Here is a 17190-nt window from a genome sequence, read left to right as displayed (position 1 = left end):
GAAATCTCTCCTTACCGTCCTCCTTGCTTCCAATGCCCCATTTCCCTCATCTCTACCCCTGCCCCCCCTCCTCTTCCCTGCTCCCTCCTCCCACATCAGAGCGGCTACGTAATGTGCCTCCCTACGCATGCAAATGGGGATGCTACAAATGGTGGCTGGGACTGATGCCGATGAAAGGGTGATGCCTCGCGCAATCACCTGCACCTCTACCGCCGCTGCCGCCGCTCCAGACCAGCCTGGGAAAACCCAGCAGCCGATGACAACCCACTACAGTCCGAATAGAGTCGATTGTAGCGCGCTCGTGGATGTAAATGAGACGTGTGTATGTGTGTGAACGTGCACACTGGTTCCTGCCATGTCTGGTGTGTGATCGCTCTAGCGGGACGTTCTTACTGATGCGGGGGAGGCACTAAGCCTGAGGTTGGTCGACCTCCCCCTGCACCCCTCCTCCCCATTCCACCCCTTGTCCCAGTAGCCCCGGGGTGAAGGCCACCTGGCAGGGGTCACCATGAAGAAGAACCGCAGCAGCAATCTGCGGCGGGCCTGGCCCAGCTCTGATCTTTCCGAACGCCCGCTGGAGCGTAATCTCTCCCGTAGTGAGAAAGACGTCCGTGTGCAGAAACAGCATCTCCCTCCCCCTCCTCCTCCTCATTTCTCTCCGTCCCCGCCAGGTTACCGAGCGCCAGGTGAGTCCGACACTCCCACTGCCAGCAGCTCCACCCCTCTGTGAGTTAGCATAGACAAAAGTTGGAATTGGGGATGAAGCACAGAGTTTAAACAGACAATATTTTCATGTTATCAAATAAGAAATGTTGTTGATAGCTTCCCCACTATATATTGTCTTCTTTACTTTGATCATGTATAATGCAAAGGCCTGATGTGTAATAGAAATAGAAGAGGGGGAGAAATATTTGTCACTAGACGTTTGCTTAATCTGCAGATTTGTCTTATTATATTGATAACACATTTGGCTTGCTTTCAAATTGATTATATTGTGACTCGATTGGTTCAAACCTCTCAGTAACATCTTACTTTATGGCCTCTTTCCACTCCTTTATCCTCAGTGAGCACAATATAAAAGACAAATAAAAGGAATTTGGGGACCTAATTTTTGTTCTCCAGTTTGTAACATATAAACTGCCAAGTTTTTGTGATTTACAATATTTTCCAGAATGCCTGAAAGTCGTGCCATCTTAGGTTACAGGTTTGCATCACCTTTGGCTCAGAGTGTTTCATTCTAAAAGTGATTCATTTTCATAAATATTGTTGTGGTGTGGAGATTAAAAATGGCTTCTGGGCCGCCCCAGTTTATGGGTTTCTAGGTAAGGACTAATGTTCTTATTTGGAAAACCATCAATTTACTGTGACTGTGATGATTTGAAACCCTTTTATTCCACGTTTGCATATTTGCCTGCTTTTTTTTTTGGGCTTTGTAGTATGATCTGAAACAGTAAAATACTGAATGAGTTTCAACTTACTGCCCACACTTACTGCCACAATCCTTTCTGCGACACCTGAAGCTGAAGGGGACTCATGAAATTTTAACACATTGCGATATTAAGCGGAGATAACGTCATCAGTGTTGCTTAACTGACCATTGAGTCTTGGCATAGTGGTGAAGAGGCTCTGCACAGATTTTAGCACAGATAAAAAGACCATAGGCTGTAATTGAAGGCAAAAACTTTCACAAGTCACCAGTAGAAACTGACAGAAAGTCGGGATAGTATTGGGCAAGCCTGTGAGATGTCAAATAGAAGCTTTGATGTTATAGTGTCTAAATCTTATTTTGTGATACTCTCTTGATCCCCGGAGAGGCAGCTTTTGGCTTGCCCCCTTCACAGAGAGGTCAGAGGTCAGGGACAGCTGCAGCAAAGCCTGGATGTGGATTCAGTGTCTTGCTCAAGGACACTTCAGCAGGGCAGATGCTTGCTGTCATGGGGGCTTGAACCCCGGCCTTCTGGTTGAAGGATGATCTCACTACTCGCTACGCCACTCTGCTGTCGACAAAGCAAGCTTAATTCAACAAAGTAAACAGCAAATTCAGTGTAAAAGCTCTCAATCTGGTGCTAAAAATTCAGTTAAATTCTGTCAAGTTTGAAGTAAGGTGGCTTTAACCTGTTGAGATACAACCAAAAGGATTTCGTAAGCTCCCCTTTCCGTTTACAACATGAGATGATGTGAATTGAATAGAAATGTTGCAAGATTCAGATGATCTCGTAAGGTTATGGTCGCTGCTGCAGCTGCTTTGCTTTGTTAACCTGCGAGATACAGGAGGAATGAGAGGCTGTGGAAACACAGAAAGGAGGGGTGGAGCTGTTCCAGGCAGCATGCAAACCGCTGCTGTATGGCCATTACATCATAGTCTCACACTCTGCGCCTGCTGTTCATTCATGATCTAACCGCTGTGTTTCTGCCTCCTCCTATAGGTGACGTGTCTCCGATCAGTATGTCACCTATCAGCCAGTCACAGTTCATCCCGCTGGGGGAGATCTTGTGCCTGGCCATCTCTGCTATGAACTCAGCCCACAAGCCTGTCACCCAGGAGGCTCTGGTGGAGCACCTCACTGCCAGCTTCCCAGGTACACCCCGTCCCACAATTGGATGGCATTAAAGCACAAAGAAACCAAGCTTTGGAATATAAGGCATATCTGGTTGGAAAAATGGAACATTCATAAAACACTAGGCTAGCAAAATGGCTTTCACTGATTTATATACATCTGTCATACTTTGGCATGTTGTCTCCTATATTGTTGCTAGTTGCTAGCTATTCCTCTCACTAAACACCTTCACTCTACAGCAGCTGCACTGCCACAATTAACTATATCTGTCTGGGAGAGAGATTTACACACTTAGTCTCATTTGATAGGTATTTGACAGAGAGACCAGAGTTAAAGTGCTTCAATGGGGCAAAGCAATGTTCTATGTCGATAGCCTGTTCACAGTGGAGCTTTATCTATCGATCCCTCTTCATGACATTCATGACCCAATTTGAATGATACATTTAGTTGAGATATTTTGTTGCTTAAAATCTCACAAATTGCATCTTAATCTAGGCGTCTAGGCAGGAAAAATACTTTAAAAGAGCTCTCAATTTGAATCCAGGATCATTCTTAAACAGTGTCAGTGAAATTACATAGTGATCCTCTTCAGCTCCCCAGCACAATTTTAGGAGCAAGTTAAGCCACTGTGTAGGAAATCATTTGGGAGCTGACCTCTCCAAACAGGGCAGATTCATCTTCCCAAGTCACCTATAGATTGTTAATACTGTAATTTTTAGCAATTACTGCGTTTATATTGATAAGTTAATGTATATTGTAAGTTATATTTTACCATTAATGCAGTAAAGTATAATTCTAAACATGTATTTATTATTATTTATCAGAGCTTTTAATTTTAGTATATCAGTATTGGTATGACAGTCTCACTGCCAACATGTTAGGTATCCATTGGCTTTGTACCTTTTTGTCAAGTTATTTTTCACTGCTATGCTGCTATGCAATATAATTGATACAGCATTAGCTATATGGTGGATTTCAAGTGAGTAAACTGTCTTTCAAATTCAGCATTACTTCTATTCATACTTCTATTCAAAGCCCGATTTGAAAGGAGTTGAACTTATAAGTTGCATCATTTCTGTGTAAAAACTAACATAGGAGTGATGTAATGTCAGGCAACACTAGGGCCTTGATAGTCAAAGGTTATGAACAGCGTTGTTTTAAAGGCCACACTTTTAATGTTAAGTTTTGAACATTGTTATCGGTTAAGGACTTGAGCGATGGTACTATGCATGTTGATTAATTCTCAGAAGGGGATCCTGAACCTCAGAAGTCATCTAGGAACTGCAATGTGTCTAGTTAAGCTTCTATGGCCGTACAATTAGATACTACATGGAGATTAAATCTTAGATTGTGTTTTGGTAAAGATATACTGGTAAAAATATACTCAGGTCTATGCAAGCCTCAGAGTGGCGTAGAGGTCACTTTATAGTAACTATCCATTGTAAAGTATTCATACTGAATTATTCTTTGAGAACAGCCATGCAAAATACCTTAAATTAATTACCTCTTCAACAAATTTCTGTTTAAGAAAAGTGAGGCGAGTGAACAAAAAATTGATAGACAAAAAAATGCTGACCATGTAAAACATGCCTAAAGTCTTTAAAGGAGGCACTAAAATAGAATATGAACTTCTCAGATCAATTTTGAGAGGAATCAACAAAATAAATTTAGATTGTTTTAAATGAGAAAGGAACATTCAAAGAATCAGCTGCTAAAGAACATCTCAATTCACTTGGTCTGTCATCACAAGCGTTGTAATATTTCTAAATGATTAGTTAATTATTAGTTAGCAATTTCACAAATTGGCAGTTCATTTATGCTCTGCTTTCCTGTCTTAAAAAACGCTTTTTTGTTGCCACTCTTTCCACAACGGTTGAGTCACTCCATATCTTCCATCATAACCTGAAAACTTAAATACCTCACATCTCCCTCTCCTGCTTGAGTTGCATTATCCTCTCCTATATCTTTTCTCATCTACTTTCTTTAGTATACTTTTGTCTTGACATAAAAAAAAATCTTTAAATATTTGCTCCTCTTATATTCTTACTTAACACTTCACTTCATGTCTTTCATGATCATTCCAGTGTCAAACAAATGTTTTGTTACATCTGTTGTCAGTGGCTCTGACCTTTGCAAGCTTCACTGTTGGCTGCCTGTCATATTGTTGATCTAGGAATTCAAAGTTAGTTTACTGTTGCACTTATTTCAAGTCACCTTGGAGTGTAAGATAAATGTCTAAAATATACTGTACATTTAAATGTAAAATTGCAGGACTACCAAATCTTACACACCTGCCATGAGGTTTACACTCTGAGCCACGAGACTCTCTGTCTTTCTCACACTCTCACTCCACAGGAAGCCGCATGACAGTTATCAGTCATTTAAATTGTTGCTAAATAAAGACTAAGCACACACATGGTTACTGGTGTTTTAGGTAGAGTACACATTTCTGTGTTTGTGACACCTGCATTTCTTTATCATGTTAGTTCAACATGAGCATGGGAGCAGTGTTTATATTAGTGTAGGAAAGGACAAAATGTGTGGACATTATATCAATTTATGTGATATTGTGCAATGTGCATGCATGAATTGTAATTACTTATGTATGATGTATTCATTGTGAGTTCGTGATTCTGTATTGTAGTTAATCCATCCTGATCAGAGGGAACAAACTTTCCTAATTTATAATTGGTACAATCTACATTAATCTTAAGTACCTCAACCAGTGCAGAGTTTAAAAAAAAAACACAACCACATACATTTTCATACATTAATTGTCAATCTGTTGAATTGGGGTGACAAAAACACCATGCAAATATCACATTTTGCACATACTATAGCCCAGTTATGTTGGTCCCATGCTAGTTGTGTCTCATAATCTGCAAGTTATTACCTTGATTGCTCATTGACAAGCTGAGACCTCTCTTATGAGAGTCATTCTCTTTTTCAATAACAGCTCTCACATGGCACAGGGCACACAATGCTGAGGTTTTTCAACTATGATTGGTTCCTTTTGATTATTTCCTTAATATTCTTTTACTGTCTCACAAATGTCCCAATGCTCCCCGAGATGTTCTCAGTGTCCTGTATTTTAATTATTTGAATATAAGTAATACTATTTAAATTCATAATTTAAAAAAATATGCTTCAACTGACTTTACCTCTAATCTGTGTGTCCCGTAGGCGTGCCTACACCGAGCTCAGAGGTTCTGCGGCACACCCTGAACATGCTGGTGCGAGAGAGGAAGATCTACCCAACACCAGAGGGCTACTTCATCGTCACTCCCCAGACCTACTTTATCACTCCCTCCCTCATCAGAACCAACAACAAGTGGTATCACCTGGAAGACCGGCTCCCAGAGCGCCAGCAGCAACAACAACGACAACAACAACAACAGCAGCAGCAGCAGCAACCTCAGCAATGCACTTCGCCTCAGTCTGGCAACGTCACTCCATCTACACCTGGCTGCTTAAGAGAGAGGCCTCCACGCAAGAGCCACAATGACTCCTACAATTCTTTCCGCGAAGACCCGTCCAGACTGCATGCGTCTGTGCTCCAAAGTAAGTCACCAAAGGAGCATAGGGGAGACTCGTATCAAAGCAAGCCGCCCAAGGATCACAATGGCGGAGAGCCTCCACCAAGCACGTCAGCCAAGGAGCACAGAGGAGAACCCCCATCGTACCCCTATCCCCCGCCTCCTACCCCCCCTGTTCAGCCACCACTTCAAGATCAAACAGATAAGAGCAAAAGCATCACTACTTTCCCTTATAAAACTGACACGCTTACCAAAAAAAAAGAGGGCAGTGGTGGTGGCGGCAGTGGTGAGAAGCAATCCAAGAGGTTTGGGCTCAGGCTGTTCAGATTGAGTTTCAAGAAGGACAAGATGAGGCAGTTGGCCACCTTCTCCGCCCAGTTCCCCCCGGAGGAATGGCCTCTTCGCGATGAGGACGTGCCAACCACCCCCATTCCCCGCGAAGTGGAGATGGAGATCATCCGCCGAATCAACCCCGACCTAACAGTGGAGAATGTTGCGAGGCACACCGCTGTAATGAAGAGGCTGGAGGAAGAACGTGCCCAGAAGAACAAGGCGGGGTCCGCGGCCCAGCACAGCGCACGCAGCAGACGGGGCAGGGGCCACAGGAGGGCGGCGCATGGTAAGTCCCGCTCACACAGCAAACCCCGGACGTCCCGGGGAGACCCATCTGAGGGCTCCAACTGGGACCTTGTCTTCATGGAAAGGGATTACCGCTTTTTTAGCCACTCGTTAGTTCGCTCACCTCGGGAGGCCATGTACACCTTGGAACGCAGGCGGAGCGGGGGTGCAACGTACCTGGTCCACAGCAACCCCAACATCACTGAATCGTACTGCCCCGTTACCCCTGAATGGGACGTGTCTGGGGAGCTAGCCAAGAGGAGGACGGAGATGCCCTTCCCAGAACCCTCACGTGGGACGTCCCAATCCAAAGTGCAAAGAAGTCACAGTCACAATCAGGACAGGAAGTCGCGTCACGAGAGATCGGACCAAGCTAAGGAACGCTCTCGGTCCATGGACAACTCTCTTAAGGGCCCATCACTGGGCGCACCAGAAGACTTTGAACACAGTCTGGAGGAGCGTAGTCATTACTACACTGATGATGGTACCCTGCGGGCGACCCAGAAGTCCTCCCACTACTCAAGGATCATGTTCTCTGCTGCTAAGTTCCACTCTGATTTTAATGTGCCTGATTTGGGGAAAGGGAGTTTGGATGAGTCAAGGATCCGGAGTACAATGGAGAGGAACAAAAGCAGAGACAGCTTGCCAACTTACAATGAGCTGATGGGACTTTCTCCTAAGCCCTCAACAGATGAGTACTTCCAGTGCAATACGTCAAATGAAACAATCCTAACTGCCCCTTCGCCTCAGGCAAAATCAGAATATGACACATTAACCTCATCAGGGGGACTCCGAAAGGGCTCTCCAGCCGACCGCCAAACCCCTCACCTCACCTCTCCTCACACAATGGAGTACAAAGAGGACTTGTCGGCAACAAAGGGACAGAATGGCTCAGTCAGACTAACACCAAGCCAGACACCAGAGCCTGTGCAGAATGCCCGTTTGACGCCACACCAACACAATGTAGATCCTGGAGGGGGAGGCAGTGGTGTGGTGATCAAGAGAAAAGAGATCTTCAGCAAGGACACTTTGTTCAAACCTCCACACAATGCCTTGTCTGCAGGCTATGTGGATAGCAGCTACACCAAGTCTGGCACATTGCGAAAAGCCTCACATGCCAAATCAACAGAGGCCCTAGACAATCCTGAGCCCCAGCAGCCTTCCAATTCAGCCACTTCCTCAACGTCACCTGCAGTTTTACAGGGCTGCTTAGAGCCAACAGTCCCCTCAGCCTCCTTTGACTATTATAATGTATCAGAAGATGAGGAAGAGGAGGAGGCAGAGGAGGACTCGCACAAGGAGTTGGCAACAGCAGAGGACAACAAAGACCACGGGGAGGGAGGTGGTGGTGGTGGAGGGAATGGCAGCGGTGGGGAGGGAACCATGCAGTGGCTACTGGAGCGGGAGAAGGACCATGACCTGCAGCGAAAATTGGAAACCAATCTGACCTTACTTAGTCCGAAGGAGACAGAGAACAGCAGCAGCCAGAAGTCGGCCCACTCGGCCCGTTTGGACAGCATGGACAGCAGCAGTGTCACAGTGGACAGTGGATTCAACTCCCCCAGGTAGGCTGGTGTGCAAGATGAATTGTATATTATATACAATTGGAACGTGTTTATCTAAAACTTGTTAACCCAACGTTATCATGGTAGTGTATACTCAAGCAGAATACAGGAGGAATACAGAATACAGAAGGACCTCAATTACTCCCAAGGGTTGGGAATTGCAGTCAAACCAGAGATTGACATATGTGGCTTTTAACAAAAAGTTGGTTAAAATGTATTGCAATTATAAAACACATTCTTGAGGATTCAGAAACATATTCAGCCCGTGATTAAATGCTAATTCATTTTTTTTCCTATGATATTCAGATGATTTTTTGGCCTAAGAATCAGGTGAAATAGGAATGCAAAGTTTGATTCTCTTGTAATAACCATGCAGATATCAGAGAAATGTATCCACTGCCAAAACTAAATTAATTTCAGTCATAGTGGTAACTGTGACCACTCTAAGGCCAAAGAACCCTTGTGATTATCAAATGAAATAATATGAATTATCATTTGAGTACAATTTGAAGATAGAAGTAACATTGTTTTGGATCCCAGGAAAATATGTTTAATAATTGTATCCACTTTTTATCATGCATTTCAAGTTACCAAATATGTCAATCACTGATTAGAGCTCCATTCCTAACTCTTATAAATATATGTAGGAGGTGATTAGTTCAAAATGAGATGATTCACCCTAACCTTAACTAGCACAAGGGATAGTTTCATCAGATACTGTGTTTTGGTTAAATGGAATTAGAAAGGAGCATAAAGATGGTGGCCTCCTGGACTGGCATCATCCAGTTCTCCCCTCTATTCCACAGTCCAATGTGCACCCAGAGTTTCTGAAGGTTTCTCAAGAGTGCCAAGAATGGTTGCTGATGTTTTGGCATCTTGCACTGTGGGACAGGAAATGACATCACAGAAGGAGGCTGCCATCTTTATGCACTTAAGGCCCAACTCAGGCTCATACTTAAACGCTGCACAGTGCTTTTTATGTGCAATTCCGACTTTGGCCGTGGGGATATGTGGTTCCTGCACGATGCACACTTGAGGTGTTGAATATGTAAATATGGTGTGTCCACCTTCACACTAAGTTAGGCGGATTCTGACTTGGACACTAACTTAATTCGTAAACTCCTTACCTTACTCACCTGAAACCCTACAATTTGTCTAATACTACCATCGGTTTCATGATGTAAAACAAGAAATCTGGATACCAAGAAATGCCGAAGACGTCAAATAGGATATCAAATGTTGAGTCACAAAAACTTGAAGAAAATGAATCAGAGTTAGTGCTGTCGGTTGGTCTATGAATAATTGGAATGGTATTTAAAGCAACTTGACAACTTTCCACAACTAAGCAAACAAGATGTGCTGTGCCGTTTATGTGCTTGAGTTCTTAAGGGGTGATCAAGACAGAAAGGTAGGGCCGGGGAACAGAGGGTGCAAGAAATAATTTTCATGTGCCGAGTCTAACAGAAGCCTAGTGGGTCCAGTATTTACTCAAGAAAAAGGCCTGGATTGTTGAGTTGTGTCACTGTGTCGTCACTACATTACTATCTTTCCTTCATCTTGACGGCAACAGATACATGATGAACAGTTTCATCTTTAAATTAGGGGCTGCAAAAACCTGTTCAACTGTTTAACAGATGGTTAACAAAAGTACTAGCAAGTTATTTGTAATACAAAAGTTAAACATAAGTACAGTGCAACAATTTAACATTTGTAATTCATAACATTCATTTATGAAGCATCTATGCATTATTTGTCAATGATCAAATGATTTACACATCATTAGTAAACGTAATGATACCTTCTTGGGCTCCTGAAGAAAGGCATGTACTGTAGGTCCAACTACACATATACTGTATAAACATTAGGTAATGATGTACAAATGATGTTTTAGCAATAGTATTCTTTACTTATGAATCAAATATAAAGTTTTAACTAATGCCATGACAAACGATGTAAGTGACAAACATTTGTAATGTGATAAGTTGTTAATGCAATTTAATTAATCATTAACTCATAGTTTGTTGTGGCTTATAAACTTACATTGTTCTAAAATGTTACCGGTTCATACTGAATGAGTATTTTTCCTGACAGGAAAATGTAGACATTAGAGCTTCTGTGTTGATTTTTAAAACTTTTTACAAATGAAGGAAACCTTTCCCTTTCTTACGATGAGTTTGCTCTTCCTTTTCTTCTTCTCCCCCTTTTCTTCTTAATCTTCTTGTTCTTCCATTAAATTAGTTCTCAGCAACTACATTTTTTATCTGCATATCCATCCCCAATCTATAATGTGCTTTAAACTACTTTCTGTTGTGTTTTAGTGGTATTTCTCTTACCAGCCATGCACCGTTTATGCCATATACGGAGTTGTGGTGAAAAGTTGGTTTGATTTCATTGGATTTTGTATTTCATGATGTTTTTTGAAACCAAAGAATACTTGACATCATTTATGTATCTATCTGCAGGACACGTGAAAGTCTGGCATCCAATACATCCAGCATAGTGGAGAGCAATAGACGGCAGAATCCAGCGCTGAGCCCCGGCCACATTGGCACCAGTGGTATCGGACTGCCATTCAGCTTTCGCGCCATCCCAGAACCCCCCACCACACAGCCTGAGAAACTACAAAAGTCATCTAACTGTCTGGCCTCCATCACCAGTGTCTGACAGGCAGCACAGACTGAGACGAAGGAGATGGGAAAGGTGGTGGAGGAGAGAGGCATGGGGAATGTGAGAGAGCGAGTGAGGTGTTTCACGTTTTTGCCCTCACTTCCCCCTCTACCCATACACACACACACACACACACGCACACACACACACACACACACATCTTCGGACTCCTGAGAATCCATTTACTGGGACTGTTACAGAAACAGGCATGGCTTCAAGAGACTGTTCCCACAGCTTCAAGAACTTAACTGCAAAAAAGAGAAGAAAAACAACAGAAATATCAAGACAGTTTTTTCCCCCACTGCAAGACCGCTGTAGGTTAAGAAACCTACCTGAAGTACTTTGATTTCGGTGACATGGATTCTAGTTTGGCTTATATCAAGATTCTTGATTATTGGTATTGGAAAGTAGTAGACTATAGGATTCAAGTTACATTTGGAAATATCAAAACTTTTTATATTACTTAACAATACATGTCCAACTAAATGTTCTCCTTCCTGAAATAGCGTCAGTTCTTCAGGATGATTCAATGTATCAGCACAATGTCAAGACAATAAAAGGCGATCCTGAGAACAATGAATGAAAGACATAAAAACATAAATCAGCTCAGATTTGTGTACCGCAATGCAAATGATGTATGTATACTCGATACTTTTGATATCCTAATTATTATAATGGTGGTATTAAAGATGCTATGTGACCAAAATGATCTCTGGACAGAATGAACCACACCTCACCATCTGCAGCACCTAAAGGCTGCTTGTTCATAAAGTGGAATTCAGTTGAAATTATAAATCATGTTCCTGGATTTTAAAGGATGGTATGCAGATGCGACATTTTGGGTTTATGTTGATAAGCTTCTTGCTGAGCTTCTTGCTTCTTTTTTATTTCTTTGTGCCAAATCAGGTCAACTTTCAGTCTGATAAAACTCCTTCTGCTCTTAAGATTCACTCCCACATGATGCACTGTGGGAGCTGTAGGCAGAATGAATAGACTTTGTCACTCTGTGTTTTGACTTCTACATCAGCTATATCAGACTCTACGATCATGGATATTGCTTAAAAAAACTTAGAACTTGGTATATGCATAATAGTGATATCGGTCTGTCTGCAGTGCTCTGTGTGAACTGTAGGTGGAGCCAAAGTGAATAGACTGCAGCTGCAGCTTTGGAAGGTCAGCCTCTGTTGTGAACAAGTGCTATGAGGCTCTGCTGGGGCTTTAGAGCAGGTACTGTCATTCACCTAAGCAGCGCTCATAGCAAAAAGCATTATGCACGAATGAATGAACCAACCAACCAATGAACACACAGAGCCTGGCTCTTATAGATAATAATGAAATAGCAAAAAAGTTCCAAGTTGATTTTGGTTTTACACTTGAGTGAGTATTCTATATGTCTCACAAAGAAGCTCATACTTTTCATTTTTAACTAGGGCAACACTTTTTTTTTTCTTTACAACTTTTCATTTTTAAGTAAGGCTTTAAGTAACACTCTTTTTTTCCTTTTTACAATAATAGGAACACAATTTCATGGAGAAATCTGTAGCAGCTATGTGTCAGACTGCTGACATTTGTCTGAAGAGCTTCAAACTAGGCTCCAGTGGCTAATTGGTGGCGTATGTGGTAGCAAACTTAAAAGAGGATAAGTGGCTAGTCTTCAGATACAACCAATTTGTGGTGTTTTAAATGGGTTTAAATGAATGTTTCACCAGATGCACACAAGCCAAAAACATTTGTAATGTTTTGCCACTAGGAATTTGCATCTGCAGTAGATGTTGATTTAGATAAAGCAATATTATTATGGTTAAAAAAAATGTTATTATGGTAGCCTGAAGTAGTGCTTAGAGAAAGATTCCTTGGTATGGATTTTTGTCACTCTTTTCCAACATTTCCCCAATAATTCACCTAGACTAAAATATTCTAATTCTTGAGATTATCAAATATCTCACTGGGTATAGGACAAAGGAATCATGGTAGTACCTATGGTAGTGGTACAACATGGTAGTGTCTGTGGTGTTTGAAAGTAGCACTGAAAATTGGTTGTGCCATGTAACAGATGCAGTTGCAGGGGCATTCAGCGATAGGAACAACTGCTGAAAGGTAAGAAAAGTTTGTCTAGCAAAAGATCCTCAAATGGGCTTTAAGATTTTACAGTAGATTTTGAGATTTTACAGCCGATGCCTCCTTAGAAATTGCCACAGACTACTGGGCAATTAAGAGAAATTTCAGTGATTAATTAGAGTAAACCTAATATGCAAATACTTAATCTGATCCATCGATCACCAGGTATGATTACAAGTTAGGCTATACACAAATGTGCTTACAGAATATAACTTTAACTAAGAGACGATGCTACGTTTTTGATGTGTGGATCACCCTTAATATTTGGCACCTTCTTCAATACTAAACAGAAAAAACTGGCACCCACAAACTTGGAGTACACAAAAACATAGTAATAATCTATGAAACATAGATGTATGCGTTGTTTTACCTGTGTGTATTTTTAATGACCGATGTAGAGGAAGTCATGTCGGTGTCTTTGAGCTACAGACACAGAGGTGGAATGATAAAACAAAACTACAGTGGAACAGGGTCACCTGGAGCTTGGCACATACAGCAATGAATTATTCCAATTAAAAACATACATCTTACAGACATACTCTTACACTCACATTTCTCTATAATCTCCTATTACACACATTTACACATAATGCATACATGCTGTATACATTTGCATTTAACACAAAAACGATGCAGTCTGTCTGCACCTCGTATTCCTTCTATTTTACAGCACTTTCTCCCACACTCCAAATATACAGAAGGGAACTGTGTGTTCGGATAGTATGGTAGAGTAAATGCACACAAATGAGGAGGTGAGTGTGTGTCTGTGTATCTGTGGATGTGTGAGCCATGTGTGTATGTATTACAGAGAGCAGCTAAAAAAAAAAGTACTGTCACACACAAACACACATGCACCATAGACACTCTATCTCACGCACAGGCTACATTTCCCATGTTGTTGTTTTTGTTTTGTTTTTTTACAATAAAACCATTCAAGTTCTTCAAACTTACTGACAAATGAAATACCCTGCCCCAAAACCAAAAACAATCTACTGACACAAGACATCTGTGCAAGAGCATACATTTGGTTCTAAGGCAATATTGTAGTTCCACAGGACTAGTGCTGTTGATGCAGTGTGCTGTTTGCACGCTGTGTCTCCATTTGAATGCCTTTGCCTCGTAGTTCCATCCACAGAAATCTGTCATTCATTGTATTTTTAGCACCATGGGAATCTCTCCTTTTATCAAAATTGTGTGATTCCAAGAGACGGTTGTGAAAAATATTCCCTTCCAATATCCAGTGAAAAATCTTATGGTCAACATGGCGTGAACACGGATGCGTTATTTGGATATCCATCCGTCTGTCGCGCGGCGTATTGACGCGACAGTTGCTTTTCCTGTGATGCGTTTTCCTGTGGATATGTTACATGAGCAAAGTCCCAAGATGGTGCAAACTCAAACAGCATGGACACACAACATACCAATAATGCAAGGCTTAACATTAACATCACAGATCATTTGGAATTCTCCATTTGCATTTTTTCTTTATTTTCCCATTCGTCGATGGTCGTCTGCATAAGCTTTAAGCAAAGGGCAAGGTAGGAATAAGCCTTTGTTTGTTCTTTTCTTTATACACACACATACAGTAAACACAAACATCATGGGTTTTACAATAAGACATGAAATAAAACCAATTGCAGCCATTGTGAGCTGGATTGTCCAGACCAGTCCCCAGGCGTCAAAGGCAATAAAAATGTCTCTCTAGAGGTTCCTCTCAATTTCTATATGTATAAGCAGCCATCTGATCACAGTAAGTTGTACGGATCAAGGTTCAAGGCTCAAGTCAGCACGGCCTCAAAACTCCCTTGCGCTGCCGTAAAATCATTAGGCTCCATGTTGGATGCATTTTCTTTTAGGTAGAAGCTCTTCAGCACTGCCTTCATGGGTTCAGTCAACCAGGAGTTGGTGCTTCTCCTCTTAAAAAAAGCATCCATAGTCTATACTTACGAATATGAGTGTAGTGTGTGTGTATGTGCAGGTGTCTCATGTCTCAGTGAACCCATTTGGATCTTCTGCACCCCTCTTTCCACACTGTGAACAAGGGTTCCTCGGTCTGCAGTCTATTACGACCGTCTTCTCCACAAGAATGACTCACTCAGCTCCCAGCCAGCAACTGCTCAATATTCCCACCAGTTCAAATTCAAATTAACATCACGCTGCTTTTTTTTCAATCTCCTCTTAGAGTGCGATAGCCACTGGTGCCCCTGAAGGAGACTATTGTTCGCTTAACGCAGAATCCCCTTCCTCTCGTGGCTGGCGGACGTCCGCGATGTCAAGTCCTGTCCTTGTGGAACATCTGTCTGCGGGTTCGGAGGAGAAGGGACAGACTGTACTTGTCTTATTGCCATGGTGAAGGTCAAGGTGACAGTGGTGGGGGCTGCGAGGAAGTCAAGAGGTCGGGGGGCTGTGAGGTCATTTCCTGGTGTGAAGGCTCTCCTGGAACTTGGTGCTCGTGTAGCGGATGTGGAAGCCCTTCTTGCTGATGGTGTCATCGCTGTGGAAACGTATCAGCATGGCATCTCCGGGCGAGTAGATCTCCTCCCGGGGCTAAGGAAGGGAGGATAGAGAGAGAGCATATAAGGCACTTTCTCAGACATTTTACAGGGGGTGAAAGTTATTATCTGGTTATGAAAACGCGGAGCCTTACCCCCGAACCACAGAAGCGGCCCAGTCGGTGTGAGTTGGCATCGTACCCGTTGTACAGCTCGATGTAGTCGTAGCCACAGTCGGCTTCCTCCTCTACCTCAAAAGTGGTGAAGGTGAGCTCTATGCCGTAGCCCTGTTCCGCCGTCACCAGCCACTCGCAGTCGGTGTGACCCGGGTAATTGTTGTCTCCAAACTGGGAGTGGGAGTAGAGGTTCTTCTGGCGAGCTTCGGCCTTCAGACGGCCTCCACACTCTGTAGGGACAGAAATGGAAGAGAGAGAGTGGAAAGAATCAGAAGTTCAGTTAACGCCTGTATTGTGCAATTTTGACCTTGACTATGCGAAAATAATGAAGCATTTGGCAGATTTCGTGTTGTCCCAGTAATAAAACCCCAGGCCAGGTTTCATGAATGAAGTGATGTTGATCATGCATTGCTGGAATGATCCACTAGAGGGAGATATCGCTCTGAACAAACTACTCAAACCTGAGAAATACAACCTGGTGACTGTGAGTGATGCTCTCAGCAGACACACAGACACACACGTTACACACAAAGTGAGATGTTATGGCACACCTAGAAAAACACACAGACCCATACCTGTGGAGTGCGTGGCTTGGAAGCCCTTCCTCTGTACTGAGGCGTCAGAGATGAAGCGCAGGTACATCTTGTTGCCAGTGGAGACCAGGGGCTCGGGAATCTTACTGCCACACAGTCGACCTAAGATGGCTGCGGTGTCACTGTCCCCATCGAAGGCTTCCAGGTGGTCGTACGCACATTCCTGGTGCTGCTCAATCTCAAACTCATTAAAGGTCTGGGGAGATAGACAGAGACAGAGAGATAGACAGATCTCTGAGTAAGATATGGGTGGGTGTTGTACACATTAAAGGTGCAATGTGTAGCATTTATAAACATTGTTATATCATTGTTAAATCAATTGTGTTACCTTAGTATAGTAACTGTAAAAATGGAATTATTGTTACAGTAAGATGATCTCAAGGCAGTGGTGTTAATAAGACCACATTTTCCCATAAACCCTCTTTCATGTTGTTGCAAATGGGATGTTGCTACTTGCCCCGCTTCCCCCTCCCTGGCGTCTCTTTGCTTGCATTCGTTTTGAAAAGCGAGAAGAAGGATAAGAGCCAATAGCTGACCAAGTGATTTTTCCACAGGCCTTTCACTGCCATTGCAAGAAACTCTGAAAGCTTTAGCTCTGTCTGCACTGGAAGAACAGCAGCCTCTTCCTGTTTTGTGTCGCTGCCTTGGAGCAATCGAGCAGAATTCCCACAAAACCCAGCCTGGTGGTACATAATGTAAATAAATGTAGTGTAGAGGCTGGTAGAGGCTGCCAGTCTTCTTCGCAATGATCTTGCTTGTTTACGGGAATTATACTAATGCCTTAAAATGAATGAATGAATGTAGTAATGGTTTATTGATGCTAAAATGCTACGTTGTAACACTAAGAATGTATAAAGTAAAACTACA

At 42.6% G+C, this 17190-nt stretch overlaps 2 protein-coding genes across 2 annotated transcripts in view; one reads left to right on the top strand and one right to left on the bottom strand.

Moving 5' to 3' along the window:
- Positions 1-508: 508 nt before the first annotated feature.
- stox2a (storkhead box 2a) lies at positions 509-11575 on the top strand. Its single transcript, XM_071900531.2, has 7 exons — positions 509-686; positions 2427-2579; positions 5742-6143; positions 6240-8013; positions 8051-8057; positions 8090-8277; positions 10740-11575. The coding sequence occupies exons 1-7, from the start codon at positions 509-511 to the stop codon at positions 10939-10941; spliced, it is 2904 nt and encodes a 967-aa protein (XP_071756632.2). The 3' UTR covers positions 10942-11575.
- Positions 11576-15474: 3899 nt separating this feature from the next.
- The window catches only part of tll1 (tolloid-like 1), a 36178-nt gene continuing 34462 nt past the window's right edge, over positions 15475-17190 (bottom strand). Inside the window, exons 19-21 of the mRNA XM_071900522.2 lie at positions 16306-16519; positions 15710-15960; positions 15475-15609 (exon numbers count right to left, since the gene is read on the bottom strand). Coding sequence (XP_071756623.1) covers positions 15475-15609; positions 15710-15960; positions 16306-16519 — 600 coding nt within the window. The remainder of the gene's footprint in view (positions 15610-15709; positions 15961-16305; positions 16520-17190) is intronic.

This window comes from Centroberyx gerrardi, chromosome 3, assembly GCF_048128805.1.
Source record: "Centroberyx gerrardi isolate f3 chromosome 3, fCenGer3.hap1.cur.20231027, whole genome shotgun sequence".
Lineage (NCBI taxonomy): Eukaryota > Metazoa > Chordata > Actinopteri > Beryciformes > Berycidae > Centroberyx > Centroberyx gerrardi.
The sequence above is the reverse complement of the archived record's forward strand: the minus strand, read 5'-3'. Positions and strand labels throughout refer to the sequence as shown.